The sequence below is a fragment of the Falco rusticolus genome, chromosome 19, assembly GCF_015220075.1.
Source record: "Falco rusticolus isolate bFalRus1 chromosome 19, bFalRus1.pri, whole genome shotgun sequence".
NCBI classification, from domain to species: Eukaryota; Metazoa; Chordata; class Aves; order Falconiformes; family Falconidae; genus Falco; species Falco rusticolus.
In genome coordinates this window covers 1,467,695-1,495,676 of record NC_051205.1, presented here as the reverse complement: position 1 = coordinate 1,495,676, position 27,982 = coordinate 1,467,695, and the positions used below count along the sequence as shown (strand labels likewise).

General features: G+C 62.0%; 7 protein-coding genes across 10 annotated transcripts; 1 reads left to right on the top strand and 6 right to left on the bottom strand.

Moving 5' to 3' along the window:
• Positions 1 to 276: 276 nt before the first annotated feature.
• LOC119140123 (protein S100-A7-like) lies at positions 277 to 3,932 on the bottom strand. The gene is made up of 3 exons (XM_037371187.1): positions 3,822 to 3,932; positions 826 to 982; positions 277 to 583 (listed from the first exon to the last, which is right to left on the bottom strand). Exons 2-3 carry the CDS (start codon positions 976 to 978, stop codon positions 395 to 397), a joined length of 342 nt encoding a protein of 113 aa, XP_037227084.1. The 5' UTR covers positions 979 to 982; positions 3,822 to 3,932; the 3' UTR covers positions 277 to 394.
• Positions 3,933 to 4,441: 509 nt separating this feature from the next.
• LOC119159350 (protein S100-A4-like) lies at positions 4,442 to 5,607 on the bottom strand. The gene is made up of 3 exons (XM_037412081.1): positions 5,475 to 5,607; positions 4,804 to 4,958; positions 4,442 to 4,698 (listed from the first exon to the last, which is right to left on the bottom strand). Exons 2-3 carry the CDS (start codon positions 4,939 to 4,941, stop codon positions 4,534 to 4,536), a joined length of 303 nt encoding a protein of 100 aa, XP_037267978.1. The 5' UTR covers positions 4,942 to 4,958; positions 5,475 to 5,607; the 3' UTR covers positions 4,442 to 4,533.
• Positions 5,608 to 7,360: 1,753 nt separating this feature from the next.
• On the bottom strand, positions 7,361 to 8,342 carry LOC119159351 (protein S100-A4-like). The gene is made up of 2 exons (XM_037412082.1): positions 8,202 to 8,342; positions 7,361 to 7,534 (listed from the first exon to the last, which is right to left on the bottom strand). The coding sequence occupies exons 1-2, from the start codon at positions 8,340 to 8,342 to the stop codon at positions 7,370 to 7,372; spliced, it is 306 nt and encodes a 101-aa protein (XP_037267979.1). The 3' UTR covers positions 7,361 to 7,369.
• A 3,177-nt stretch (positions 8,343 to 11,519) lies between these two features.
• Positions 11,520 to 14,974, bottom strand: S100A16 (S100 calcium binding protein A16). Of its 2 annotated transcripts, none has more exons than XM_037371341.1 (3): positions 14,865 to 14,974; positions 12,417 to 12,588; positions 11,520 to 12,298 (listed from the first exon to the last, which is right to left on the bottom strand). In XM_037371341.1, the coding sequence occupies exons 2-3, from the start codon at positions 12,570 to 12,572 to the stop codon at positions 12,134 to 12,136; spliced, it is 321 nt and encodes a 106-aa protein (XP_037227238.1). In that variant the 5' UTR covers positions 12,573 to 12,588; positions 14,865 to 14,974; the 3' UTR covers positions 11,520 to 12,133. The 2 variants fall into 2 exon arrangements, with proteins under 2 accessions (XP_037227238.1, XP_037227237.1); XM_037371340.1 differs by lacking the exon at positions 14,865 to 14,974 and adding an exon at positions 13,211 to 13,348.
• Positions 14,975 to 17,876: 2,902 nt separating this feature from the next.
• LOC119140138 (protein S100-A14-like) lies at positions 17,877 to 21,448 on the bottom strand. 2 transcript variants are annotated; one of them, XM_037371216.1, is made up of 4 exons: positions 20,810 to 21,448; positions 20,447 to 20,555; positions 18,881 to 19,027; positions 17,877 to 18,773 (listed from the first exon to the last, which is right to left on the bottom strand). In XM_037371216.1, exons 2-4 carry the CDS (start codon positions 20,477 to 20,479, stop codon positions 18,654 to 18,656), a joined length of 300 nt encoding a protein of 99 aa, XP_037227113.1. In that variant the 5' UTR covers positions 20,480 to 20,555; positions 20,810 to 21,448; the 3' UTR covers positions 17,877 to 18,653. The 2 variants fall into 2 exon arrangements, with proteins under 2 accessions (XP_037227113.1, XP_037227112.1); XM_037371215.1 differs by having other exon boundaries at positions 20,447 to 21,448.
• Positions 21,449 to 21,568: 120 nt separating this feature from the next.
• Positions 21,569 to 22,726, bottom strand: S100A13 (S100 calcium binding protein A13). 2 transcript variants are annotated; one of them, XM_037371219.1, is made up of 3 exons: positions 22,561 to 22,726; positions 21,952 to 22,132; positions 21,569 to 21,758 (listed from the first exon to the last, which is right to left on the bottom strand). In XM_037371219.1, the coding sequence occupies exons 2-3, from the start codon at positions 22,102 to 22,104 to the stop codon at positions 21,624 to 21,626; spliced, it is 288 nt and encodes a 95-aa protein (XP_037227116.1). In that variant the 5' UTR covers positions 22,105 to 22,132; positions 22,561 to 22,726; the 3' UTR covers positions 21,569 to 21,623. The 2 variants fall into 2 exon arrangements, with proteins under 2 accessions (XP_037227116.1, XP_037227115.1); XM_037371218.1 differs by having other exon boundaries at positions 21,952 to 22,147; positions 22,561 to 22,723.
• Positions 22,727 to 26,746: 4,020 nt separating this feature from the next.
• Positions 26,747 to 27,711, top strand: S100A1 (S100 calcium binding protein A1). The gene is made up of 3 exons (XM_037370728.1): positions 26,747 to 26,858; positions 27,144 to 27,292; positions 27,415 to 27,711. Exons 2-3 carry the CDS (start codon positions 27,152 to 27,154, stop codon positions 27,556 to 27,558), a joined length of 285 nt encoding a protein of 94 aa, XP_037226625.1. The 5' UTR covers positions 26,747 to 26,858; positions 27,144 to 27,151; the 3' UTR covers positions 27,559 to 27,711.
• Positions 27,712 to 27,982: the final 271 nt, after the last annotated feature.

The window sequence follows — 27,982 nt, the reverse complement described above, 5'->3', positions numbered from 1 at the left end:
CTAGCACCCAGTAGTGCTGTTGTCCTGGGACCCCCCAGGGGTCAGGGTCCCCCCCATGCCACCTTCTGTCTCCCAGTATGGTGATAGGCGCTTTATATATATTTTATATATATATATAAAAAAAAAAAAAACCACTGTGTTTGCCCCCCCACATCCACAGGCTGGGTGCATGTTGCACCCTCCCTGGAGACAGCAGGACACATAATACAGATGCATTTGGTGCTTGAAGAAAGAAATTTTATTTCAATGCTATAGGCAGAAGCAGATGACAAAGCTTTGGTTACAGGTTTGTGCTTGTGGACAAACAGACGGGATGATGTTGCTGGAAGAGCACAATCCCATGGGCACAGTCACCCTGGGAACTGCTTGGCTTGCAGGGACCATGGCCCTGGTCTTAGGCATGGTCATGACCATGACCAGAGTGCTGGTCCCGGCTCCTGTGATGCTGGTGGGACCTATTGTGGGCATCAATGACTACAAGATTCAGTGTGGTCAGGAACTCTGTGAACTTCAGGCGACCGTCATGGTTGTGGTCTGCTCTGGCAAAGAGTTTGCTTATGTAGTCATCAACGGTCATGTCAGGCTGCAGCAGGAAAAACATGAGAAAGATCAGCCAGAAGCACAGTGGGGTTCAGGGTCACCCTACCAGCCCAAAGCTACAGCATGAGGCTCATCCAGTAAGGATTGCACGGTTTCAGGAAAACCCTAGAAAAAAAACTTCCCACCCTTTTGGGAGGCTCACAACCACCCCTGTGCCCCAAAGAGGCCACCGCTCCTGCAAGTTCTGGTCAGTGTTGGGAGAGCTGGGCCACACTCTGCTCTTACCGGCATGGTGTTGCGGAGGAAGGGCTTGGCAGTCTCCTTCAGCAGCTCTGAGAACTCAGTCTTGCTCAGGTAGTCATCTATGGGGTACTTGATGGCGTACTGGTGGTAGATGTTGATGGCGCACTCCAAGGCGAGTTCCAGGTCAGTCTTCATCTTGCTAGGAAGGGACAGACAGCAAAACATTAACCCCCTTGGGGAAGAAGGACTGCCTTCTCCTCCAGAAGCCCCAGCCGTGGTCAGCCTTGGGCTCATCCCGGTGGCACAAAGCCTGAACTCACCGTTCAGCAGGGACCTGCTTACCTATGAGCAGCGCTGGGGCTGACTTCTGCAGATGGCAATCGGGAGGATGGGAGCGGGCAGGAGCAGTGATGGCGCGGTGGAGGTGAAGTCTCTTTTATACTCTCTCTGAGCTATGATTTGTGACACCCTCAAATTTCCTTCGGGGCAATAACCCCGGGAATTGTGCAAGGCTAGGTAGCACACCCAGGTGGCTATTTCTTGCCTGGCTCCAGGAACTGGCTGCTCCCAGTGTTATAGAGGGAGGGGACACACCAAACTCATCAGGGCAAAACAAGGAAACACCAAAAGAGACACTTGCAGGGAACCAGCATCATGGGTCACTGACAGCACAGGGGCTTTCCCAGGAGCCGGGACATTCCTGCAGAATGCGGGGGTCTTTGCAGAGATAATGGAATTTTTCCAGATCGCACAAAAGGTACTGGGTGAGGGTCTCCAGTGGGATGATGCTAGGTTTTTTGCCAATGGGGTATGTGGTTTGTCGCTCCTGTATCTGCCCTGATGCTGCTGAATTTGGTGCAAGGTGGGGCATCTTCCCACAGCACATCACTGCACAGGTGCTGGGGGATGGCCAGTGCATCCCACCCCCCTGTCAACCCCTCCAGAATCATGAGCAGCATTTCTCCGGAATTGTTTATTAACAGCTAGCCAGGGAGCAAAGCTAAAAGTTACAAATCCGGGCAGGCCAGGATCCCGGAAAGCTGCCAGCCAGTTTTAGGAGGTGACATTTCCTGGCAGCTGTAATTCCTGCCTGATGATAACCGAGGGCACTGGCAATTGCTGCCTGTTCCCAGTGTTGGGGGGATGCCACCACATGCGGGAGACCCTGTGGTGTTCCCAGGGCTGCTAAGCCCTGTGTGTGCTGGGGGAAAGATGGTTGGGGGGGGCTGGTGAGGAGCCTGTGCCCAAATCCACGCTTGGTGGGATGGGCACAGCAAAAACCCTGCACTGGCCATTAAGCCTTTTAGGAGATGAGGACAGAGGTGGTGATACATCACCCTGTCAGCCTCCTAATCCCGGAGTGTGAAGGATCTGTGCCAAAAAAAAAGCCTAAATTGCAAAAGAGTGAAACAAAGGGACAGATTGTGTGATGGAGGTGGGCACACCCTCTCCGGGAAAGGGAGCCGCGCAGGGCTGATCGGCAGGACATAGGTGCACCGTTGGCAAGATGTGACGGGACACGTGTGGGGAGGTGTGAAGGGGTGTGCGTGTGTGATGTGGGAAGGTGGGAGGAGACACAAGTGAGCAGTGGGTCCTCACGCTGCTGTTTGCTGCCCAACCTGCCAGGGAAGCCACTTGCCCACGCAGCGGGAGCTCCTGGTACATGCCCTGCCTTGTGGCACGGCTGCTGTGCTGCGGCAGCCCACACTCGGGGGCAAGCAGCACCCTGGGCTGTTGACATCTGCTCGTGGCTGGGTGTAGCTGTGGGGCTGGCAGCGATGGTGCCCCAGGGATGGAGCCAGTGCCGCCCCCAGGGCACGGCAGCAGGGCGGTGACAGGGTGTGGATGGATGTGGCAGGCTGGGATGCTTATGAACAGCACCGTGCCAGCTTCAAATGTTCACAGGTCGGACATAAAAAGAGCTGAGGGCTTTAGGGGGGGTCCCTTTCACCTGCCTCTGGGATGCAAGTGCGGTGCAGCCACATTCTCAGCTGTTTCACCGAGCCTGGAAGGATGGACACTTTTTTTTTTTTTCTTAATATTGATGTTTGGCTGAGGGCTGGATCTCAAAAGCTAACGTTCATGGAACAACCCCTATGCCCTTCATTTCAGGGAGCAGGGGGATGAGCTTCAACCCCAATTTCCTGCCAAACCAACCCTTGCAAAGCCAAGGGTGCTGTGCCTGGGTGGGAGTCCCAGGCAGAGCATCACCAGCACCCAGAAGGATACCTCTGTGGGGACATGAGCTCTGACTCTCTTGCTGAATCCCTCCTGCCCATCCCAGCAGGAAAAAAACAACAGTGCCATCCATAAGGTTTTAATTTATTTAAGGTTCAAATATTGCTGTGTTCCTAGTAACAAAACTTTATAACAGGAGATTTCAAAAAACTTTACAAAAGGATCTTGAAAGGCCCCTGGGGACCCTGCCCCACTGGCTGGCCCAGCTCTACATTTTGCATTCCTTCAGTGTAGAATCAGTAGATCGTGGCCAGGGTCCCCAGGAAGGTGACATACTCCTGGAATTCACTTCCTCATCTTTTTTATGGTCCAGGTCTAGTCCCTGCCACAGCTGTGGGCAGCTCAGCGAGCAGACATAAGCTGGTCCAGCCCTGGGGCAAAGCCCCTGCAGACCCAGCTTAGCACAGCCCCCAGGGTACAGCCCTGAGCAGGCAGGGGGCTGCCCCGCATCCCCACCGTCGTGCCCCCCGGGGGTGTTGCATCAGCTGGGGCCGGTGGCTGCAGGGTGATTCACGGGGCGCAGCCAGATGTGGCTCCCAGCCACCTCCCAACGGGGCTGTCGAGGGGGCAAGGCTGAGCTCAAAGCCTTCAGGGCATCTCTGCTCGCCGGTGCCTCCAGCAGCAGCCCCCAGCCGACTGATGAAGGTCCAGCTCCCGGGGGGGGGTGAGGCGGGGGAGGCATCCACATCTGGAAGGGGTATGCTGCACATCTGGAGCCTGCCATGCAAGCCCAGGGTGGCCGCAGCTGTTCAGTGAGGGGGGGAAAGGGGGGTCGGGGGGGGTGGGGAATGGAGACTTACAAACTGAGCGGGGCAGGCTCCGGTGTGGGGAGGGCTGTGGCTGCGTGGCTCCTCGGTTTATAGCCAAGGGCTGAGTCCTCCCGTGGTGGCGGCCCAGGACGGCTGGGGGGCGGGGGGGTAAGTCACTCCTCTGCACACCATAACCCCACCCCGAGCAGGAACGCAAACAAAACCCTGCTCAGCAAGGATTTGCTTGGGGTGGGGAAGGGACAAGGGTCCTGCAGGTGGCGGGACAGATGCTGACCCCCTCTGAGCTTAATTATGGTTTAAAAAAAAAAAGCTGTTAACCTGTCACTGTTATCACGGCGCTGGTGGGAGGGATTAATCCTTGTGAAAGCTCCTGCCTCGCCTTGCACGGCCACGAAGCGGTTATCGGGGCTGCAGGGCAGGGTGCTGCCAGGCAGAGCCGGCCGCTGACTCACACTAACGTGGCCGGCAGGATCGGCCCAGCGGGTGCTTTACCAGGGCTCAGGGATGCTGTGCCCACGCTGCAGCAAACCCCGGCTCAGAATCGCCTTTGCTCTCACTCGTCAGCTGGTACCTGCAACGTGGGTCTTCCCTGGTGTGACAGCCCCCCTGTTCCTGGGGAGAGAAACCCCCCATGGGAAATCACACAGAGGACTTTTTAAAACAACCTTTATTGAAAGAGCATTGGGAAGACAGCAGGAGGGTCGTGGGGGTAGTGACGTAGCCCAGAGCCGGTGCCCCAGGCTCACTTCTTGTGTGGCATCTTGTCAGGGTAGTCCTGGAAGAAGTCATTGCACATCATGGCCATGCAGGCCAGGAAGGTCACGTATTCTTGGAAGTCCACCTCACTGTCGCTGTTGCTGTCCAGGTTGCGCATGAGCTGCTGTAAGCTGGCCTCACTGGTTTGTCTCTGCCCGGGGCAAGAGGGGGGTTAAAATGGGGATTTGCATCAAGGGTCACATCCCTGAGTCCCAGCATCGCCCATTGGATGTGGCACCCCCTGCCCCACACTTACGCTGAAGCTGGGCAGCTCCTTTGTGAGCATCTCCTTGAGCTCCTGCTTGCTGAGCTTGTACTTATCCCCCTCCTTCCCCGAGTACTTGTGGAAGGTGGAGACAATCACAGCCAGCGCCTGCTCCAGGGGACACGCCATGAGGGATGCCAGCAAGCCTGGAGGCACCAACCGCGAAAGTGGGTGAGAGCAGAGTTCAGCATCCCCAGGCACCCCCACGCTAGGGGGCCAACGGTCTCACCCAGCCCCCCAGACCCTGCAGGCTGCTCTGGCGCCCCACTCCTGAGCACACACCGGGATGCATCACCGTTTCCTCCCCAGTCTCACCCTCCCACTAGCAGCCAGGCTGGGTGTTGCCATCTGACACCGGTGCTGAGCAGAAAAGCTCCAAAAATTCCATGGCAGAAGGAAGAATGTGGGGGGAGGCAGCAGCCCCCTCCTGCCGGAGCCAGGCACAGAAGGGGCACACGCACTTTTCCAGCCCTTGGAGGTTAAATGCCACCTTCGAGCTTGGTGGGCTGCAGCAGGAACCTCATGCTCAGCCCCAGGGGAAAGCCCCTGCAGGGGGACCCACTGTGGGGTGGGGTGGCTGCGCCATCGGCAACATCTGGAGGGCATCTGGAGGGCTAGGGTGGTGAGGGGGAGCAGAACGTGGTAGGAAAAAAACAACTCACCAACAGCTCAAACGAAACAGCCGAGGACAGGCAGGGCGGGAGGCGAGCCGGCGTCAGGCCACGGCATTTATAGCCCCGCCTGGGACACCTCCCTCGCTACCCAGATGGGACGGCACCAATGCTGATCCAGCGCCTGGCTGGATGTTGGCTGGCAAAGGAGGGGAGGAAACCCCGGGAGCAGCCCTGCCCCCCCACCCCACCCCCACCCATCCTGCACTGCCAAGGGGGCTGGTTTGGATTAGAAAGAGCAAAATGTTCCCTCGGGGCTGTGCAGGGACCACCTGGCCAAGGAGAATCCCTAGGGGCAGGGGATGAAGGAAGGGCGGTGGGCACCTCGTCCCACCGCCGCCAGCGATGCCAGCACGTGGCGAGATGCCGCAGGCGGTGCTTTTGGCAGCACCCCCAGGGATATTTGGAGCCACACAAACCTGAGTGGCGTTTGTCCATGGCTTTGCTGTTGCGTGCTGGGGTCTGGGTTTATGTGAGGGTAGGGGTTTTTTTTTTCCTGTTTTTAACTCGACTAGAAGCAATTTCTGTTTCCTAACTGTGAGGGCAGCGCGTCACAACACCCCATTGTGTAACGGAGCGCTATTTTGGTGTCTGCGTGTCCCAGGCATGTGTCAGGGAGCTACAGGGCTAAGCCAGGAGATGGCAATTTGCAGCTCCCCACCGTGGGGCAAACCAGCTCTTCACCATGGTGCAAGGGCTGAGGAACACCCCCAAGTGTCCCCGAGCCTGGCTGAGCCCCCTCGGGTCAACAACACCTGCTGCTGGGGGGACCAGAGTGTGAGAGGCAGGGGCTGAAGCCCCGATGCCCAGCAGGATGCAAAACTGCACTGAAAACCCCATGGCATCTCCCCGGGTTGGGGGTTTCTTAAAGAAAATCATTTTGGCAAAAGAAACCTCCAAGGCTGAACCTCATCTCCCTGTTAGCAAGTGCAAACTGGTGTAAAATACTGGGAGGGGGCAGAAGCTCCCCAAGGAGCTCTTTATAAAGACCCTGGGAAGGGGCAGAGCAAAGTTTGGAGATGCTGGGAGGACCGGGGCGGGGGGGCTCAGGAAGGACTGGGGGTCTCAGGAACAGGTTCTGCCAGGGGTCTGCTCTGCCACGCAATGACACAGAGGCTTTGTAAGGGCTTATTGAATCAGGGACGATCCCTCTGGGGTTTTGGGGCTGCTGGAGAGCAGCTGCTGCACCTTCTGCAAACCAGCCCAGACCTGCCGGGAGCTGCTGCGGCTGGGGGGAGGGGGTGGGGAGTGGGGGGTGAGCCCCGTGCTTCCTAGCCAGTATCACAGGTTGATGTGCTCAGGAAACTGTCGCTTGCCTGCAGCCCCACAGCTCCATGGTAGATCCAGGGGGCTCAGGTTGACCCTCTCCAATGCAGCCCCTCAGCGTGGGCTACCCCACATCCCAGGGGGGAAGGGTCTCGGACAGCTCTTCTCTGTGGGCACTGGGGATGCACTCTGGCTTTTGCTCTTTGCACGGATCTTGCTGCCTGGTTCCTCCGCACCAGCTTTCTCTTCCCAGACCCAGCGTGTTGCCCAGGGCAGGTCATGCTGACCTCCAGGCTCAGGGAAGTTCATAGGTTTTGAGCTAAACATGCCCTGAACCTCCCCCCGAGCCAGCAAGGACAGATCGGGGAGCGGGGGGGATGTCCGGGTACATTGCTCAGAGGCAATGCCGATCTGTTTTGCTCAGTCTTTTCCAAAAAATGCCTCCGGGGGCTGAATCGCGCTGTGGAAAATCCCACAGAGCTGGAGGAAAGCATGAGTCACCCAGCTGCCCGCTACCCCGCAGTGCACAAAACCCCGCGGACGCAAGCTGAGGCTTTGGAAAAGCTTTTATTGAGAGCCCCACGGCCATGCGGTGGGCAATGGCGGGGGGGGGGGGGGTGTCACTTCTTGCGGGGGTGCTTGCTGGGGCTGTCCTTGAAGAACTCGTTGAAGCCCATGGTGATGCAGGCCAGGAAGCAGACGTACTCCTTGAAGTCGACCTCGCTGTCCTTGTTGTGGTCCAGGTCATTCATGAGCCTCTTGAACTCTGCCTCGTCCATTTGTTTCTGCAAGGGGGAGGCAGGCAGTGGGTATAAGCGGTTTTGGGGTGCACGGATGAGCAAGGTGCTTCCCTACCCAGCCCTGGCGCTTGCAAGGAAGGATCTAGAAAGCCCAGGCTTCCCTCCCTCTGCTTCGGAGGGGGATTTTCTCTTTGCTTGTGGAAGGAGGTGGCCTTTAGAAACACGGGTGGCTTACCTACGATCTGGGGCATGCTGGCACGGCTACAGCAAAACTGCCTCTCGGTCATGAGAAAGTTTGGCTAAAAAGTTTCTCTTTCCTCCTCCCAGTTTAAACCACAAGCCAGAAGGGGAAGTGAGGGTTAAAAAATTATTAAAAAATTGAAATCGGAGCATGATTCTCTTTGCCAATCAAAATATTTCTGTGGGTCTAAGAAGTTTCCTTTCGGTCTGAGCATGCTCCAGCACAAGTCCTCCTGGCCTCGCCTCTCCTTTTCCCCAGGGCTTGCCCTGGAGCACGAGGTTTCCACGTGCCACATGTGGGCTGCATCCATCATGCATGCTTTGGGGAAATTCAGCGACTATCTCAGCTCACCCCAATTAGCACCATGGAAATGCTACGTGGAAAGACCCGAGGGTGGTTTGCTCCTGCCCCTGCAACACCTCCCTCCCACACCTGGACACCTCTGAGGGACGCACCCCCATGGCCACTTACGCTCCCAAAGACGGGCAGCTCCTTGTTCAGCAGCTCCTTGAGCTCTGCCTTGCTGAGTGTGTACTTGTCCCCTTCCTTCCCTGAGTACTTGTGGAAAGTGGTGACCATCACGGCCAGTGCCTGCTCCAGGGGGCACGTCATCGCCAGCCTCCTGCGTGCCTGGAGGGCAAAGCAGCAGGGATGGGGTCAGGGCAGGCTTGGGGGGGTGACAGGAATCCATCCCCTCCAGCCTGCCCAAATCGTTCTGCAATGCTGCAGAGGGGTGGCTGCAACCCCAGCACCTCTCGGGGAGGTATTTTGGGGTGCAGCAACCGCTGGGTGAGTTGCAGCTGGAGAGCAACGCTGCACAACAGGCGATGACACGCGAGGAAGGGGATCAGAGACTCACCGGGGTCAGCACAGGTTGGGCAGCAGCGAGGAGCCGGGGTGCTGCAGCCGGAGCACGATGGGCATTTATAGCCCAGCCAGGGTGGCACTGCCCAGCGTGCCCCGTGCAGCCCCCTCGCCTCCAGGCTTTCCCAGCAGCTCCACACAGGTGGTTTCGCCCACGCCTCATTTTTGCCTAATGACCTGTGTGATCCCATTAGAGGGAGGTAGGTGGGTTTGGGTGCTGCTGGAAGGAGCTGCCAGCCCTACTGGGGAGTCTGGGGACAGAGGCATGAGTTCAAGGGGTGAGCGCATGGACTGGGAAGCGCTGTGACAACCCTTGGGGCTCCCCAGAGAAAGCTGGTCACCAGCCCGCATCCCCCTTAAACCATCACTGCACTGTCCCCCCAGCTGCCAGCTTTCTGGGTGGCCCCAGTCTCCCCCAGACAGACGGTCCCAGGCACTTCCATCCCAGTGACCCCAACACAAATGAACAGGCTCCACAGTGGGGCTGGGGAGGTGACAGCAGATTTATTCGAACCATGGGCTGGGGCTTGCTGGCAGGGCCATGAGCCTTAGCGCAGAAGTCGTTGCAGGCCATGCTGAGACAGCGTAGGATGACCACGTACTCCTCGAAGCCCATCATGTTGTCCTTGTCCCCCAGGTCCTTCAGCAGCACCTGGGAGCTGTGCTCATCCAGCTGTTCCTGGCACAGAACATCAGCGGGGTCAAGGACGGCACTTGCTGGCCACGGCACAGGTAGGCATCAACTGCAGTGGGTGTTTTCGGCAGAGGGGGGGAACCTGTTTCAGGGAGGAGCGAGCCCTACCCCAAGCCCCACACCTTCCCCAGCAGTGGGGAGAGACATGGTGGCGCTGGTGGGGCTCGGTCCCAGTGTCCCCGTGCTCGCCCCCATGAGGCTGGGCAGCTCCTTTAGCTCGCCCTTGCTCAGCTGGTGCTTGTACCTCTCCTTCCCCGAGCGCTTGTGGAAGGTGGCAGCGTTGGAGGCCAGGGCTCATTCCAGGGTGGTGGCCATCCTGGCAGGAGGCTGCCCCCAGGGGAGGGTACCTGGCTTTTCCCTGCAAACCCCCAGTTATGGTGGCATTACCATCCATCCGCAAAAGCCCATCTAGTTTGGAGGAGGGAGCCAAGGTAAACCCTCGTCTGGTGAAACCCAAGGTGGCCTGGCCTCGAGCATCTCGAAGACAGCCAGCCTTTCTGCCTCTGGTGGTTGCAGAGGAAACGTGTCTTCCTTCTCCCAGGGATCTGGCATCCAAAGAGGATGATGGGGGGAACACATATTCAGGCCTCTTCTGAAATCTTGCAAATCTCGCGGCACACGGGACCTCAAGGCTGGTGCACCACTAGGGCTGAGCTAACAGCTGGTGTGCAGTGCCCGGAGCTGATCCCACCGGGGGCACGAGGACCAGAGCATGGCTTTGAGCTCCCTGAATTGGGGCCAGCTGCGGAGCCTGGCAGCCCCATCCCTGTTGCACACCCCCACAGCATCCCCCTCCCTGCCCGCCGTATGGTGTCATGCAAAGTGCCCCAGGGCTTTCCAGGAGGAGCACCCAGGGGTGCAGCTGCCGAGCGCATGAGCACACAAACCACCCCCTGCCCACGCGGATGCCCGTGCAACACTCTCTCCAATGCACCAGTCCCCTGGACACTGGCACACTGCAGCAACCCCTCCTGTGCCCCCCAGGCTCCTCATGCACCCACGTTTGCTCCCAGCACCACCAGGGTGGGAAATAATGTGACAAGCACAGGGGGGGCAACTGCTCACAGCACCAGCCCGGATGCCCGCGTCCTGTGGGAAAGTGTGTGATGGGGAGGGGTTTATCCTGGATTGTTTCCATGTGCTGCTGGCTGATCTGCGTCTAGAAATAAGAGGTTGGGGGTGGGTTGCCCCTCACCCTGAGGTTCCCTCCTGCTTCCCGTCGCTGGGATCCCATGTGAGCAGCTGGGCGCAGTGCCCAGCCAAGCCCTACTCACCCCATAAGAAGAGGTGTGAGTCACGAGCCCTGCCCTCGCCGGAGAGGGATTCCTCCATCGTGACTCAACCGCAGCCCTGCCCGGCTGCTCTGCTGCTCCATCTCCCATGGGGGCACCCCCAGTTCTCCCGGGACCCCTGGCGCTGCAGGGCAGGGGAAAGTGGGCTGCATGGGCAGTGGGACAGGCAGGAGCCAGTGATGCTCCTGCATCGGGGAGGGGAGCACCAGGGTCAGCAAGGGGGGCTGGCTGGAAGGGGATGGGGGGTCCCGGCTCCAAGGTGCAGACATACCCCTGCTGTGGGAGAGGGGGTCGCGGGGGGCCACCGCCATGCTCAGAGGCTCAGGGCCAAGTCCCCTCCCAGTGGAAAATCCCCAGCAGGCGCCAGGGCTGCCGGCTTGGGCTGCTGCCAACACCATGGGCGTCACAGGGCGCCATGAGCCAGGCTGCAGCTTGCTCCTCGCCGAGCACTGCCGGCCCGGGGTGTCCCAGCATGAGGGGGGGCACGGAGCTTTTCCCCATCCCCATCCTCGATGGGGGTCATGCAATGTGCCAAGGTGCAGCAAAGGAATTGGGGTCCCCCGAAACACCCCAAGGTTAGGACGGCCATGCCCTTGTGGTGCACAGATGTGGGACTGTGGTTCCAGGCTGCTCAGGACCCTGCATGGGGATGTGGAGAGGGTCCCCCATGACATGTGGCCACAACATCCCCACCCTGTGCCTCAGGCAGCAGCTTGGGGTGCTGTGGGGCCAGTGGGGTGCTGGGAGGCCACAGTGTCTGCTGACACCTCGTGGTGACTTGATCAGCCCCAGGGAACACATCCCTGCAAGGCTGGGCACGTCGTGACTGCGTGGGTGATGGGCGACAGGGCAGACACCCCCCCTCTTGGCCCCCCACATCCCCTCGGTGCAGGCATGCTGCAGGGCAGCCCCCCGGGAAGGCAGAGCCTCAGCATCACCCACTGCTCCTCCAAACTTTATTGCTGCAATAAATAACCACGGACGGGACCATACCACTCCCTGAGCCCGAAGGACCAGAGCCACCAGGCAGTGCAGGCAGGTAAACCCTTCACCAGCTCGGGCAGAGGGAAAGGCACCCTTTCCCCAAAAAGACCCCTGACATGAAGGGGAGCTCCAAGGGGAAAGGGGGTCCCGGTCGTGATGGGGTTTCTGCCAGCGGGGCTGTGTCCCAGAGGTCTGAGAACAGACAGAACTCATTTCCTAGATGAGGGGAAGCCTCTCCCTTTGCTTCTTGCCCAGCAGCCTGGCAAGGACAGGGCTTGCAGGAGAGAGTGAGGGCAGGGATGGCATGGTGTGGGGCAAGGAGGAACCCCCTGAGGCTGTGATGGCCTCGCACCCCCCAGCTCCCACCCACAGGGTCGTCCCACCCCGATGGCACCCTGGCATGGCTCGGTCGGCAAAGCCGTGGGAGACCAGGGTGTCCCGGGACAAGGGGGGGCTCAGGGTGGGTGTAAATCAGTGTGGCAGCAGGAGAGGCGAGAAGCGGGGAGCCATGGAGAAGCAGGGGCTGAGCCTGGGGTGCTGAGCCCCGGGGAGGGTCCGGATGCCGCCGGCTACTTGGTGTGCTTGATACTCTGCTCCTGCTGGCGGATGATTTGGGCGATGGGGCTGGCGATGCCGCCTATCAAGGTCCAGTACTCCTCGAAGCTGATGCGCCCGTCTTTGTTCTCGTCCAGGTCGCAGATAAGCTTGTCAGCCGCTCGACGGTTCCCGGTGTCCTGGGGGAGAGAGTGGAGCTGGTCACGCTGAGGCAGTGGGGAAAGCAGGATGCAGGGTGGGGGGGACCCATGCAGGTACGAGGAGCCAGTCCCCCGGCCCCGCGCGCCCCAGCCTCACCGTCAGCATGTGGTTGAGCTCACAGCTCAGCATCTTGCGGAAATCCTTCTTGCTGATGCGCCGCGGCTTCTTGCAGCAGCAGCGACGGCTGGAGTACTTGTCAAAGTTGTTCACCAGCACCTGGACGGCCCATTCCAGCTCTGTGCATTCTGCCATCGCTGCCTGAGGTCACCTGCGGGGATGGGGGTCAGGGATGAGGGCCATGGGACCCTCCACATGCCCATGCTGGAGGACAGGGGGTAGAAGGGCAGGCGGCATGTCACCAGATCTCACAGTGCCATCACTCAGTGCGTGCACGATGGTCTCTGACGCCACCAGCCCTGGGACCACCACAAGCCCCCGGGCAGCCACAAAGCAGCCCCCATGGAAAGGCAAAAAGCCAGCAGTGCCGATGTGTGGAGTGCTTGTCTCCCCACATGGCTGCTCATACAGGCTCACCCCAAAAATCCTCCATGTCATCTGCCCCGGCGCAGCACCCGCCCCATGCCAGCCGCCCCACCTGCCCCCCCAGGGCGGTGGCCTTGGCGCGTGGGACGAGGTGGCAATTATGGCGCTGGGGCCGCGGGGCTCTGCAGTGCCAGGGCCGCGGCCGCTGGTTCCCAGGGCTCATTAGGGAGGAATGGGGCTGGGAGCTGTGCGGCGGCGGCGGCGGCGGGACAAGGGCAGGAATTACCGGCCAGCCCTCCTCTTGCTTCACGGCTCCAACAACACCCTGGCGGGGCAGGTCTGAACCTGCCCGAGCCCCACGCAAACCCAGCCAAGGGCGTCCCCCATGCCCCAGGGTCCAATCTTGCCTGCCTGCTTGATGCCTGGGGTCGCCCCCTTCTCTCCGTGGTCCCCAGGCTGCCCCAAGCCAGGAAGCTCCTTCCTATGGATGGACCCAACAGGATGGTCCCCGTCACAGCGTCTGGCATCCGCATCCCAGGCAGGATGCAGAAGGCAGGGACGGAAACCATGTCACTTTGTTCGGCCTTGACTCTTTCCTGCCCCGTCGGTGGCCCGGAGTGGGGTGAGCTGGGGAGCGTTGCTCCCCGTCATTTCACTGGAGCCACACTGATTTACACCAACCCAGGGTACAATGCCGACCGTCACGGCAGCGGTGGCTGCACAGGGCTGGGAGGAGGCCACCAGACCGGCCAGCATGAAGTCCAGAGGGGTGGCCCAGCACTGTCCCCCACTCTGGGGGCATCATCCAGGAGGGTGTCTGCAGCTTGGCTGCTCCCCAGGAGCAGGCAGGACCTGCCCGCTGTCCCAAAACTAGCTCACATCTCCTCTCTCTTTGTACTGATCCTCCCCAACTCAGCCCCGGGGCCGAGGACGTCGGGACATCAGGGTGGTGACAAGAGACGCGAGGCTCAGCCCTGGGCTCACCGCACTCTCGTGTTCATCCCTGCGTGCCTCGGCATGGCTGTGTACCCTCTGAGCCATCTTTGTCCCCACTGGAGCCTTTGCTGTGCTGCAGCCCAGGCCCACACCATCCCAGGACCGGGGACCATCCCCAGTTTGTAGGGTGCTGGGCACCAGTGTGGCTTTTGAACAGTCCCACTGCTGTGCCTGGCACAGCCCCGCGAGAGCTGCTCACCAGAGACCTCCAGCTCCAGCCCTTCCTTATGCCGAGCCATTAATTGCCAACAAAAGGTAATCAACAGCACGCAGAAAAAAGCACCCGCTGCACACCCACCCCTTGCACCCGCTGGGGTCCCCACAGGCAGACCCCACGCCAGTGCCACCAGCCCCCTGCCACCAGCACCCAGACCATCCTCAGGGCATCATGGCTGCTCCTTCACCGCTGACGCATGGCACCAGCCCATCTGCCGCAGCACAGCCCGCGTGGCCCCGCCATTGCCTCCACCCTGGCCCCACCACGTGCCCCCGGGACCAGCCTGGGGCACGGGGACGCTGTCACCGCAGCGGGATGTGGGGATGCCGGCATGGCTGCAGCAGGACTGGGCACCGGGTGGGTGGAATGGGCAGGACGGGGCTCACTGGCTGCTCCGCTTCTGCCACTGCTGTCCCACCTCTTCTCTCCCCTGCCCCTCTTCTTCCTCGCGCACTCACCAGCACCAGTGCCCGGAGCCAGGACCCACAGCCAGGCACAGCCCCAGCGCTCCCTGCCCATGGCGCCAGCATTGCCGTGCACAAAGCACCGGGCAAATGCCCTTTTTCCAGAGGCAACCCCTTGTGCCAGGCTCTCCATAGGCACCAGAGGCCGATGGATGCTACCAAGCCCTGTGCCAGACCACCCGCCCCCTGGCCCGGCTCCCCCCGGTGCTCCCCCCTCATTCAGCAGGTCCCCTCCACCCCGGCTCCACACGCGCGGTGCTGCCAAAGGGCTCAGGGGATTTCCACCGCCCAACCTGCAGCAGCACGTTCCAGGGCTGCTCCTGGTTAAATATCCACCCGAAGGGTCCCGATGCCAGCTTTCCCGTCCCCAGCTCAGAGCCTCACCTGGCTCCGTCGGGGGGTCCCGCTGTGTCTGTCTGTAACCTATTTGGCAGCACGGGCAGTGGAAGCTGATTACACCCGCTCTCTCCTCACCTTGCACCCATACCGCTGGGTCCAGCCGGGCTTTTAAAGAGGATCCCACCCCTCCCTGACGTTCCCAGGGCGTTCCCAGACTGGGACTTACCTGGGAAATGGCTCCCTGCGATTGCAACACCTGGACAGGTTGGTGCGAGCAGGGACCCGCGGTGGGCTCCAGCTCCCTCCCAGGGGCTGCTCTCTGCATGGCTGTGGGGTGACGGCAGGAGTTTGGGGGCCACCTCAAAAGACCCCACCACTGGGGAGGGGTGGCGGGCTCCCAGCGGCGGTGGTTTACCAGGCAGGATGTAACTCCAGCCTGGTCCCAGGGTTTACAAACGCGCCGCCATCCAGCCGTGCACCAGCAGAAAGCCTGGCTCCTCCATCCTGAGGTGCATCCCCCCCACCCACCCTGCTCTGAACTGCCCCACGCACGCACCGCCAGCGAGGCTGGCCAGTTGAGTCTGGTGTGGCACAGGATCTGGCCACCAAGGTGGGGGGTATCATTTATTTGAACTTAAACCACTTGTTCTCAAGGGTAAAAGGGACTGGTGTGCATTGCTGGGGCCCTGGAAGCACAAGCACCAGCTCCGAGCAGGGCTGTATGCAGCGCTCAGCCATCTCTAGATGCACCGGGACAGATAAGGCTCTTCTCAGCTGGTAGCTGTGCTTGTAAAGTCACATCCGTAATTAATTGTCCCACTAAATTGTACCCCTGCATGTCTACCAGAGCAATGGCACAGCGATTTGATGCCAAGATTAGATGTGGGCATTATGGGGAGCTGCATATTTAAGGATGCAAAGTAGGTGGTGATATATTACAGGCAGGAGCCACCTGCTCAGAGGACCTTTGCAACTCTCGTCCCGGAAAAAACGATGTGTGTCATACCAGCTCTCCACTGGCTTCTTCCTAATCTCAGTTGGGAGGAAGCAAACCCGTTCTCGGCCGAGGTGCTCTGGTGTCGTTGATGCAACATCCCAGGAGGGTGGGAATCCCTCCCCGACCCTGCAGGCAAACAGCTCACCTCTGAATCATGGGTTTTCATTACTCTCCTGTGCCTGGCAGATGTCACAACCGCATCCAGGCCCTTATTTTTACAAGGCATCCAGGGCGTGTGCATGTGTTCAGAGCAGCCACGTACCATCCAAACCCATCACAAGACAGTTCCCAGCCATTTTGATCACCCCGATGGTCTCTCTCCTGGTCCCCACCAGCTCTGGGTCTGAAGGGTCAGGAGCAGTTTGACTTCTGGTGGACAAGCTCTGCCCCATGGGACCCTCTGCAGAAGGGGGACACTGAGCCCCGGCTCTGGGGGTCTTTGGTGACCATGTGGTGGATACCCTGGAGCCACCGCTCCCGCACACAGCAGCCACCCTGGCACGGGCAAATGCATTTCTCGGCGTTTCCACCACCACGGTGCTGTGCCCACGTGATCAGCACTGACTCACTGAGGGGCACCGACCACCCTGTCGGTGATACTCTGATGGGATGTCGGTGACAGGCTGAGCTGTTCCTACCATCTCCGAGGACTTCCCAGAAACAACAGGTACTTACCGAGGATGGCTCACGCCACAGGAATTGCCATCCTCCTGACAGCACACCATCACGCTGGGGATCCGGTCACCAAACCAGAAATAGGACCCAGGAGTCCCCACTCCCACGGCACATTCCCAGCCCAGTGTTGGGAAGAGGATCCAGGAGCCCCGGCTCCCCTTTCCCCCCCATCACCCCAACCATTTGACACATTTCCTGTCTCTAATTAAATGCACACCACACCTTTCTGCCTAATTTCCATGTATTTATTTCCAAGGCAGGAACAATAAATAGTCATTCTCGTTGTGAAATCCACCCCAAGGTGAGAGGAGACAGAGGGTGGCCTGTGGCCGAGCCGCGGTGTCGGTGCTGCCGTGCCGGCTGCCAGCCCGGGAGGACCTGCCACCCTGGCCCAGCCTCGGATTTTATCATCTTTCTCTGGGGTTTGGTTCAGTTTTGGTTTGTTCATTTTATTATTTTTTTTCTTTCTTTCTCCACAGCACAGAGCCCAGCAAGGTGATGCAGGTGCTGCTGAGGTGCCCGCATCTTCTGCCTTTTTGGGGTCCCCGTCCCCATCGCACCTCCAGGGATGCCCACGGGCACCTCAGGGACACAGAGCTCAGCAGGAAGGGTCCCGCGATGGCAGCAGAACGGGGGGATAACCGGGCTCAGCAGGTGCCCTGCACCCTCTCAAGGCCATTTATTCACCCTCCATGCACTTGGTGCCTGAGCTAATTGCTTCATCCCAGTGAGCCACCGCTTTGTGGCATTTACTGTTTTCTAATTTGCTGTAATTACACAGAAATCCCATGCTCTCCTGGCACAGGTGGGAGCTCGCTGCTTGTTTCACGGCTCTTGGGTCTTTCTGAGCCCAGGACTTCGGGGTCTCCCCCGAGTTCCCTCCATCCCAGCACAGAGCCAAATGCCCAAAGCCCCCAGGGTACCCGCTCCGGAGACGTGGCCCTGGCTCTGCTTGTGGGGACCCTGCAATGGGGACCCCAGGGCAGGAACCACCCCAGGAATGGGGCATGTGCAGAGGCCCATGCACACCCTCAGTGCCATGCACACCCAGAGCACCGTGCACACCTGCAGTGCCCACACACCCCCACGGTGCCACACGCACCCCCAGCACCATGGCCACCGCAGCACCGCGCACACTCACACTGCTCATGCACGCCCACAAGACCGTGCACACCCGCAGCATCCTGTGCATATCTGCAGCATCCCTTGCACACCCACAGCATCCCTTGCACCTGCACACTCCGGACTGAGGCCAGCAGGGCTGTGCAACCCAGCAGCAAGCGATGCTGAGCTGCAGTAGCTGCAGCCCTGTCCCTCCTTGCCCCTGCTTTCCCTCTCCCACAAAGGACAAATGAGGTCACCCCATCCTGATTTTTTTTTCCAGTGTTTTCCTTTATTAATTTATACAAAAATGGTTGCAAGTGACGCAAGCTGATAACAACCCGCCACCATCCCAGCCCCGAGCCCAGCCGCCAGCCAGGGGCCAGCATCCCTGGAGAGGGGCAGGTGGGGGAGCACCATGCAGGTGGCACCCCGAAACCTGGGCAGGCGCAGGGCACCACAGTCCCTGCACCGGAGGCAGAGCAGGGAATACACCCAGGCCATGCGCGGCAGTGTCGATACCGGCCTGGAGCCCGGGATGGCCCCCGAGGTGCTCGAAGGCAGAACTGTGGCAAAGGGGCTCCCGTCGGGTGGCAGGGCACAGGGCCGGGGGGACGAGCCTGCACATCCAAGGGATTTGGGGGGAAAGGAGCCAAGTCCCTCTCACTGCGATGCTCTGGGGCTGGGGGACCTGCAACTGGAGGGTTTTCAGGGCCAGAGGTGGGACAGCTCTGGGGGTAAAGTCTCTGGAGCAAAGGATGGAGAAAGGCAGCTCCAGAGCCAGAGCCAGGAACCCCCTTGCCACGTCCCTCCCGCCGCGGCACGGGCCAGAGCTGGGGATGGGAAGGGAGGTTTCCTGACGGGAAGGAGAGTCGAGAGAGGGCAGGGATGGAGCCGGGGAGGGGGATCCCTCTGCCCTGGCTGGGGACGCGGGGAGGAGACGAGCCCCCTCAGGGGCAACGCTGCATTTTCCCAGGCGCATCCCACCGGGACCAGCAGCCTCTCACGTTTCTCGGTGCAGAGCCTGAGGCCTCGGGCGCCTTCCCGTCTCCCACCACCCTCTACTTCCTCCGGCAGCCCTTGGCTGCGTCCCCCATCATGTCCCAGTACTCTCCGAACTCCAGCTTGGCTTCGTCAGGGTCTCCCATGCATTCGATCTTCTCGTCCAGTGGTCCAACGCACTGCAGCAGGGGTGGAAAAAAGCATCGGGGTGATGGGGCGGCAGGGTCCCGCAGGCAGCCCGTGCCCACCCCAGCTCCCCCTGCCCATCCCTGGGCTCTGCCCTCACCTTCCCCAGGTGGGGCAGCTTCTGTACCACCAGCTCCTGCATCTCGTTAGGCGTCAGATACTCCTTCTGCCCCTTCACTGCATAGCAGTGGAACTGGTTGATGACGGTCTCGATGGCCCGCTCCACGTCGGTGAGCTCCTGGCAGTCCTGCACGGGGAAGAGAGGATGAGCGCCGGTGGGACACCTCGCCAGGTGGATGGGACATCCCCCAGATGGCGAGGACAAGCCCCCGAGTAGATGGGACACTCCCCGAGCAGCTGTGCCAGTGCTCTCTGCAGATGCTCAACCCCTCTGCAATGATGTGATAAACCTCCTTATCAACACGACAGCCCTCTGTGCCGATGTGAGACCCCCTGAGCTGATGTGAGACCTCACCGTGCAGATGTGAGACCCTCTGCACAGATGTGGCACCTCACTGCGCAGGTGTGAGACCCCCTCTACAGATGTCAGACCCCGCTGTACAGATGCGAGACACACCCCCCGTACAGATGCAAGACCACTCCACACAGACATGACACCACGCCATGCAGATGTAAGACTCCGCCATCCAGATGTTGCATCCAACCCACTGCCCAGATGTTGCATCCCTCCATACAGGCTCTGCCTAGCTGCAGTACCCCCTGTAGCTGCCATACCCCTCCACCTCGAGGTGACACCTCTCCCCACAGACGTGTCACCCCCCGTCTCTGCTTGCCCGGACTTCTCCCTGCCCGGGGCCAGTGAAGCTCAGCCACCCCGGCGTCTCCAGGCACTACACCCACGGCGCGCGGGGGCCGCCGCGGCCGTCCAGACTGGTTCTTCCTCTCCTTTGCACAAGCGGTGGATGGCGGCATGAGTCAGTGCCCAGGACAACTCGGGCGCCTGCCAGGATGGGGCTTGGCGGTGACAGAAGCCCCTCTCCCTCCCCATCGGGGCTGCAGACCCCTTCCCCCAGCTGGGTGGGGGGCAGAGACCAGCCTGACCCACACGCTTGGCTCCCCGGCCACTCGGGCTAATTAGCCAAAGCTGCATTTGAAGGGAAACGATGGTGAATCACTCAGCATCTGTGGTTTCCCCTTGAAACACTACTAAACCACATCAGGCGATGCCCATTAGGAAGAACCCAGCAATCTTCAGAGCCTCAGCCCAGTGCCCTGGCTCAGCTGGCTGGGGCCAAATCCTCCACAGGTGTAAAGGGGAGTGGGCTGGGCACCTCCCATTTGAAAGCCGAGGAAAATAGAAGCCTTCCTGCTGTTGGCATCCTTGGAGAGGTTGCAAGGAGCGAATGCAGCTCCCAAAGGTGAGTCCACAGGAGCTGGAGAAAGCTGCCCAGTTCCCTGAGCTTTCAAGCGGCTCCAAGCCTGCAGCACCAGGTCCCCTTGCCCAGCACTGGGGCAGCGTTGCCGAACCCTGAAACACCCCCCCAGCTCCTCTGCTGGAGTCTGGGCTGGCCCAGCTGCGCTGCTCTGAGTCACCCCGTGCCCCAGGGCTGTGCTCTGAGGGATGGGGCCGTGGGGGGGTCACCCCTGTGCCCCGCACCACGCCAGGGGTCCCGGCCCTCCCAGTGCCGCAGTGTCGCTCATGCACCTTGCGCTTCTTGCGGCAGTTGCACTGGCCCATGCTGGTCCTCGCGGCGTCTGTAGATCCTTGGTGGCTGAGGCTGGGGGGCTGTCTTCTCCGGTGGGGTCTGGAGGAGCTGGCGGGGAAGAAAGCCAGGCTCAGCTCTCGGCTTGGGGGGAGTTTCCCCTCCTTCAGCACCGGGACTGAGCGCAGGGTGAGGAAGAAGCCCCAGGATGCGGTGAGCTGCTGGGACATGTCCCAGCAGCAGGAGCGTCCCTGCCTCAGCAGCAAGTCGTGGCAGAGCCAAGCGTGGGAGCAGGGGTGGTGTGGAGGGGCGGTGGGACCCCTGGGCACAGACCCCCATCCCGTGGTGGCAGATGGGCCACTTACCTGCTCCACGGGCTCTCCTGGATCTGCGCGGGCTGTGGCACGCCGGGGTTTTATACCACGGGGAGGTGTGAGTGGGAGCTCCCTGCGCGCCGCCAGCTGCGGTGTGGTGCAAGGCGTCTCATTTCGGAGCCTGGCCCAGGGCCAGCGTGGGGCTGGGAAACGCCTCCTTCCCGGCCACAGTGATGGTTCCCCATCCAGCCCGGCCCGGCACAGCCACCCAGCACCGTGTGGGAACGGGCACCGGGCACCGGCTGGCTCAGGGATGGGTCATCCCATGGTGGGGATCTCACCATTTCCCAACAACACCAGGATGTGAGAGCAAAATGCGGGGACTGGGAGCTTGGTTAGGGGTGCTGTGCCAGTGCATGCATGTCCCCTGTGCCACCAGGACCCCAGGGACAATAGGCATTGATGCTACGGAGGTGGTGGCCGCTGCGGCATCGGTGCTGGAGGTGCTCCTGAGCCCCACCCCAGTCCCAGCCACATCTTTGCCATCCATTGGGGTTCCACTAAACCCCACAGCCCAGCAGGAAGGTGTTTGTGGGGCACAGGGTGGCACCCTGCACGCCAGACCAGCACAAGGGCCATTTGGGAATGACCCCATCCGTCGCAGGTTCCCCGCAGAAGCCACCCCAGTGCAGAGTGAGCCCCAAGCCACCACTCGTGTTGGGCTGGTCCCCGGGCACAGACGCAGGCAGGGGAGGAGGTGGGCTGGCCAAATCAGGAGCCCCCCACTAAGAACAGCAGTGATGCTCAGGCTCAGGGAAACCTCTTTTATTAGCTCCACAGCAGCTGAGCGTCCCCACCAGCCCCGTCACTTCTTCCCTGCTTTCTCCCTCCGCATGGCCTTTGCCAGCTCCCCGATCAGCCGCCAGTACTCGCCAAATTTCAGCTCCTCATCATTGTTCACATCCAGCTCGCTCATCTTCTCCTCCAGGGAGGGGACGTCCTGTGGGGAGGACGAGGGGAGGCTCGGCTGCATCCCGGTCCCCAGCGAACAGGATGGGGATGGGGGAGCAGGGGCTGCTGCTCGCTCTTGCTTGCAAGTCTCAGGGTACCGGGAGCAGCCCCCCAGCTTGGGAGGACCCAGAAGGACCCAGCTGCCCCCCCAGCCACCCCACACATGCAGCCCCTTGCCTCACCTTCATCAGGTTGGGCAGCTGGAGCTGGACCAACTCCTTGAACTCGTTGACTGTCAGCGTGCCCTTCTTGCCCTCCTTCCCCGCGTAGGTGAAAAAGATGGTGACAATCTTCTCAATGGCCATCTCCAGCTCGGTCAGCTCGCCCGTGGCCATGATGCCAGGGCACGGCAGTGGCCCAGGGCTGCAGGGAGATGAGCTGAGAGGGGGGTTGAGGCAAAGGGGTGTCCCAGGGAGGTGATGCCTGGGGTGCGTCAAGGGGCACCTTCCCCAGCCCAAAGTGCAGCGAGTCTGAAAGGTCTCAGCTCAGCTCTGCAGGGCTGAGAGGGGCTGTGGGCTGCCCCCCTGCCCGGCTGCTCCCCCGGCACCCATCGCTTTGGCTAGGTCCCCGTCCCCCCCAGCTGGCACAGGGTGGGGGAGCAGAGCCATTCGGTGATGCCGCTGCCATCCGGCACAGTGTGGCACGCACACCACAGAGACAAGCAGATGGGGGGACATCAGGAAAGGGATGGGGGTACGGCAGGGATCCCCAGCACCACTGTCATTCTGCGAGCGCTGGAGACACAGTGGCCAGGATGGAGACAGCGCTGCAGGAAGCGACTGCTTACTTACCCCCCTCGCCTGCGGCAGGGATCTGCAGGTTGCGGCCCCCCGGGAGGTTTTATACCCTGCGCGGCAGGAGGGGAGAGCGCAGCACTTTGTCCCCCTTGCCACGGTGTTGGATTTCCTGTTGCAGCCGGACGGACGCACAAACACCGCCCGGGCACGGAAACGTCCTCCTCTTCTCCCTCCCCACGCGGGCAGCGGACCAAATGCAGCGCTCAGCCCTGCTGGTGTGAACCTGTCCCGGTCTCCGTGGGACCGCCTGGGTGCTGCTGCCGTGGGGATGCGTTGGTGGGGAGCAGGATGGGACCACGGGGCAGAGGGGAGGGATGCAGGAGGACAGAAGGGGTTTGCTCTGGCTGGAGCATCCCACGGGGCTCAAGCATCACCCAGACCTTTCCGGGGATGCTGGGTGGGTCTCACCCACAAGTGCAGCCGTGCAGGGCTGGGGTTGCAGGGGGGGTGAGGACGTGGCCCCCAGCACCCCGCTCACGTCCCGCCATGCCCCGACACGGTGGCTGGTCCTAGCCCACAACCCAGCAGCCCCGTGGTCCCCAGGCCGGGCTCAACCCGCACAGAGTGAGAGTTGTGACTCAGCCACCCGCTGACATCATCCCTATTAATAGTGGGCTTTGTAAAAATTAATTAATCCAAATTAATTAGGGGGTTGGAACCGCCCGAGCGTTCCCCTTTAATCATTGTGTATTTATAACATGGCAGCCTTGGCAGGTTTCCACCTGGGAGACGGAGCAGCTCTGCACTGCAGCATCGCCGTTCCCACGGGGTCCCCGAGCCATGTCCCCCACCCTGGCACCAGACAGACCCTATGTGGCCCCATGCCACAGCCCCGGGGCGAGATGGTGCGGACAGTGCAGGTGACAGCATGGGATGAGGGTGACATTGGGGACTGTCTCTGCCTGGAGGATGGCAGGGATGTCCCTGACTCCCAGCCAGCCACTCCATCCCCACACGCCGCAGGGGCTGTGTCCCGGCGTCCCCGTGGCAGTGTGACACCAGACGTGATGGGGAGTGAGATCAGGGTGAGCAGCCCCCCTGCAAGGACAAGCACATGGCAGTGGGGTCCCAGGGAGCCTGGTACAGCCTTGAAGCCCTCCACCAGCGGTGTTTTGGGGGTGCAGAGCAGGGAGGTCCCTGGTGCAACGCCACTGTCACCAGCCTGGTTCCTGCTGAGCCCTGACACACTCACTCCACCTCTCCACAGGGATGGGGAGGCTCCAGCCAGCACCAGGCAGCCCGGTCCCCACCCCACACCCGTCACACCAGCTCATGGGGGAGGAATTGGCTTCCTGCAGCCCCATCCGGGCCGGCCCCCTCCCCGGGATGACGGGGGGACGGGGACGGGACTTCCGCCGAGCCCCACGTCAGGGGACCGAGATGGTCTCTTGGGAAACCTCTGGGGTGAGTCAGGCTCTGCAGGGACGGGGACAGGTTTGGGGTGAATCACCAGCCCTGAGAGCCAGGTGGATCCATGACTCGCCGCCCCTGGAATTCGGGGTGATGGGACGGGGTAAGGAGGCAACAAGCGCTGCAGCAGCCTCACGACAGGATGCAGCCAAATCAGAGGTGGCAGGAGAAACGGCAACTCCCGGTTGAGCCCCAGATCCCCACTCGGGGCCATCCCCATGCGCAGGGGGTGGGGACCCAGCCTTGGGGACCCACCGCTCCTGGGAGGGGGCAGAGCATAGCAGGACCCCATGTGCTGAGGCGAGAGCTTGGGATGCAGGTGCATCCCCCGCCCCACACCCCCCACACCCCATGTCCTGGTGTTGTCCCCCACCTGTCTTGTCTGGGGACCCCAACCAGGGACGGTCACCGTGCCCTCTGCAGGTGCCACCTCACCGCACCTATCGGGGCTCCTTGAAGGGGAGCGTGGTTATCTGAGGCTGCAAAACTGGGCGCCCGGTGCCATCGCAATGCTGCCGGCCCTGGCACCGCAGGCGCCCGGTGGCTCTCCCCGTTCCAAACCCCAGGGATGGAAAAGCCTCTTCCATGTTCCAGCGATGGGATGGAGAGACAAGATTGGCCCAGCCCCGGCACCAGCAACTGGAGCAACTGGTTTAGCTGGGTCAAAGTGGAACATGGGGAGTCGCAGTGGCTGAAACCTGTTCCAAGAAGTGTGTAAACCTCCTGGCATGTCCCTCGCTGCTCCCGGTTTGGTAAGAGCTTGTCCTGAGGATCTGCCAGCGCGGACACGCCAGGCGTGCTCTCCCCACGGCCGGCACCGCAGCGGCACAGAGCCCGGGGCCACCCCCTCCAGTGCCCAGGCCATGTCCCCACCGTGTCAGGGTTTACCCTTGGGCACCCAGCCCAGCTGGTCCCACTGCTCGGGAACCACCTGGACAAATCCTGCTCTCCAGGGAGGTTTGGGGTTTAATAAGAGTGGGGCAGAGCCCCTCCGAGCACAGCCGGAGCCCTCGGGGAGCTCGGCACAGGAGGCAGTTGGAGGTACCGGCACAGCCGGTGCCTGGGGCATGGTGGCCCCGGCTCCGTGCCCACTGCCGGGGCTGGGGTTGGGTTATTTTTAAGCTCAGGACCGGGCGGCGATGCCTGTTCCCGTCACAGGCAGCTGCTGCCCGACTGGGCAGGCGACACAGCCCCGGGGGCCAAGCCTTCCCAGAAGGGGCGGCCGGATCCTGCCCGCTGCCGCGCTGCACTGGGGACAGGGGCACAGGGGCTCCGCCGCCGCCAGCCTCCACGCCAACACCGCCATGTGAGTGCCACTGGGGTCCCTCCCCATCTACCCCTGTCCCCAGGCTCTGGATCTGGCCTCTCTGGGAGCTCACCAGCCCCAGGACCCCCTCCCAGCCCCATACAAAAAACAGGAGCCTGAGCCTCCATCCGGGACCCCCACTTTCATCCTGGACCTCCACCTCTGTCTGGGACCCCCCACCTCCAGCCAGGGACCCCCTTTGCAGCCACCTCACCTGCCCCAAGTGCAGGACAGGGGTTGGACCCCCAAAGACCCTGCACATCACCCCAAACCCCCCAGTACCCCCCATGCCACCCACCCCAGAGCAGGGCAGTGATGGTGGGGTGGCCACATGGGGTCAGGGGACCAGGTGACAGAGTGGTTTGGGGGGGTCCCCAGTCCAGAGGGGGTGCCATGCAGCCACGGCATTTCCCAACCACAGGGACCAGGAGCGCAGGAGATGGAAACAGAGGGAGCAGGATGTAATTAGCCCCAAATTAGGGCTGGAATCCGGGATAAAGAACCTGGCACCACCCCGCTCTTGCAAAAAGCCAGGACGCTGCGCCGGCAGCTCCCAGCAGCCCCCTTGTAGAGGGGGGACCCAAAAAGGGGGGACGATCGTGCCCACCTGAGTTTGGGGGCTCAGCACCGCTGCTGTTCCCCCAGGGATGCCCGCGCCGGGGATCGGCCCCACGCCGCCCCGATGCGGGGCCGTAACGAGAGCCGCAGCAGGGCCAGGATTATCAGCATCGGCGATGCCAGCTGGGGAATCTGGTTTCTTGGCCCAGCCGTTGCTGGAGCAACCTCCGGGCTGGGATTGTGGGGCTTTTTTAATTTGACAAGAGGCCTTTCTGTGTGCGGGGAGCGGGTGGCCCCGGGGGGCCTGGGCTGAGTCACCCGATAGCCCCCCCCGGCTCCCCCCGGCCCCGGCTGGCTCCCGTTGCAAGGCCGAGGACACCGGATACCCGCGCGTTATCGGCCCGGGGGAGGAGGGCTGGGGACGGATCCGGCACGGCACCGTGGCGCTGACAGATGGGGGATGCCGGCGGGCGCCGAGCGGGTGACGCCGTGGGGTCAGACCCCGGGCATGGCGGTGCCACCGGCGGAGCCAGGGCCCCGGTGGCGGGATCTGCCCCGGGGCTGGTGGGCAGAGCCAGCCGGGGGGTGGCCCAGTGAGGGACCCCCCTGCCCCCCCCACACGTCCCCATGCCCCCTGGCACCCTGCTGCTCCACGGGGCCACAGTGGGGCCAGCCTCAGCTGTGGGGGGGCAAGAAGGGGCACCCGAGGTTTAGTATGGGGAGGGACATGGAGCAGCGCCCCCCCCCCCCCCAAAGTGGCTCTCCGCATCACTGCCCACCGCCACCCCATAAGCATCGGTGGGGCTGGAAACGTTCCCCTGCATCATCCCGGGGTGAGTGGGACAGCGGGACGCTGCGTCCTGGCCCCCTCGAAGGTGGCCTGGCGGTGCCAGCCGGGCTGTCCAGCCCCGGTATCGGATCCTCCCGGAGGGAGGGGGCTTGGAGCTTATTTAACGTCCCCGGCTGGCTCAGCCTGGCACACTCGAGCAGCGGGCGGGCGGCGCAGCGCGGAGCTCAGGTGAGCACAGGGCCTGGCCGGGGCACGGGTGCCCTGGGAGGGGGCAGGTGGCCAGGGCCCCCTCCCACAGGAACACCCTTGGACCCAGCCTTGGGGAGCAGCGGGGTGCCCCGAGACCCCCACAGCCCCACTCTGCCCAGCACCAAGCATTCGGAGTGGAGGCCACGGCATGCGATGGTCCCCGGCAGAGGATGGGGCAGGGGGTGGCTGTGATTTGGGGGCTGCCCCTCACGGCAAGGGGGGCTAGCGGCTGCCCCCCATAACGCAGCGGGTGCCTCCCCGCAGCTGGAGCTATGGCGTCACAGCTGGAAGGGGCCATGGAGACGCTCATCAACGTCTTCCACCACTACTCGGGCAAAGAGGGGGACAAGTACAAGCTGAGCAAGAAGGAGCTGAAGGAGCTGCTGCAGAGCGAGCTGGGCTGCTTCCTGGAGGTAGGGACCGGCCATGCCGGGGCCCCGCGGCCGGGGGCTTCCCCTTTCCCCCCATGCCCTGGCGCAGCAGCGTCCCAGCAGGCTGCCAGCCCCAGGGCTCACCCCATCACCCCACCCCACAGACCCAGAAGGACACAGGTGCCGTGGAGAAGATCATGCAGGACCTGGATGAGAACGGCGACGGGGAGGTGGACTTCCAGGAGTACGTGGTCCTGGTGGCCGCCCTCACTGTGGCCTGCAACACCTTCTTCTGGGAGAACGCCTGACCCAGGCCTGTCCCCACCACCGCAGCAGCCAGCCATGGCGTCCCCAAAACGCAGAGCCCCCCACCACCCCCTGCAGCTCACCCTCCACTCCCCAGCACACCCCGGGGGATCCCACTGGGATCCAGCTCCACAATAAAGGCACCGACCCAGCCAGAGGCGTAGTGAGCTCTTTCCTTTCCAGGGTCGCGGGTTCTGCCCTGTCCCCCCCGGTAGTGCTGCTGGGGATACCAGGGAGCCTTCCCTCTCCCGAGCCACGGGGTCACAGGGAAAAGCCACCCTGGGTCACCCCAAGAGCCTGGGGACATCCCTGTCTCCACCCTGCTCTGGCTCCTCCATCACACCCTGCGCCCCACCCTGCCCCACAGCCCGGCATCAGCCCCGAACCACCGCGGGGCACGGCACAGCCGGGGCGGGTGACCCCAGC